Source organism: Atta colombica, unplaced genomic scaffold (assembly GCF_001594045.1).
Source record: "Atta colombica isolate Treedump-2 unplaced genomic scaffold, Acol1.0 scaffold294, whole genome shotgun sequence".
NCBI lineage: Eukaryota > Metazoa > Arthropoda > Insecta > Hymenoptera > Formicidae > Atta > Atta colombica.
The window spans coordinates 193,258-193,615 of record NW_017259397.1 but is presented as its reverse complement, the minus strand read 5'-3'; the positions used below and the strand labels follow the sequence as shown (position 1 = coordinate 193,615).

Sequence of the window (358 nt, the reverse complement as noted above, 5' to 3'; positions counted from 1 at the left end):
CTCTCTCTCTCTCTCTCTCTCTCTCTCTCTCTCTCTCTCTCTCTCTCTCTCTCTCTCATCAGTGAATAGCAAAGTTGTAGCGCAAACTGGATTCACCAGATTTAATTTTCATTCACACACATTCATTTCTTTGACTAATACATATGTAATACGTGATATAGTGCAATAAGTATCTTACCTCGGAACGAACCACCGCCGTATCGATGAGAGCTGGGTAGCATAATGTAACGGCGAGGGTGAAGACAAGGAATATTCTCACGTTGTGACAACTGGTTTTCGCTTTCGCGCGCGATGGATTCGACTGCATTTCCATTTGTATCTACGTATAAGGGGATGTACGTCGAGATGACTCTCGGAG

At 43.9% G+C, this 358-nt stretch overlaps 1 protein-coding gene across 1 annotated transcript in view; it reads right to left on the bottom strand.

The window, feature by feature from the left end:
* Positions 1–352, bottom strand: part of LOC108690089 — a 4,163-nt gene extending 3,811 nt beyond the window's left edge. The window contains exon 1 of the mRNA XM_018197199.1: positions 179–352. Coding sequence (XP_018052688.1) covers positions 179–313 — 135 coding nt within the window. The 5' untranslated portion in view covers positions 314–352. The remainder of the gene's footprint in view (positions 1–178) is intronic.
* Between the last annotated feature and the right edge of the window lie 6 nt (positions 353–358).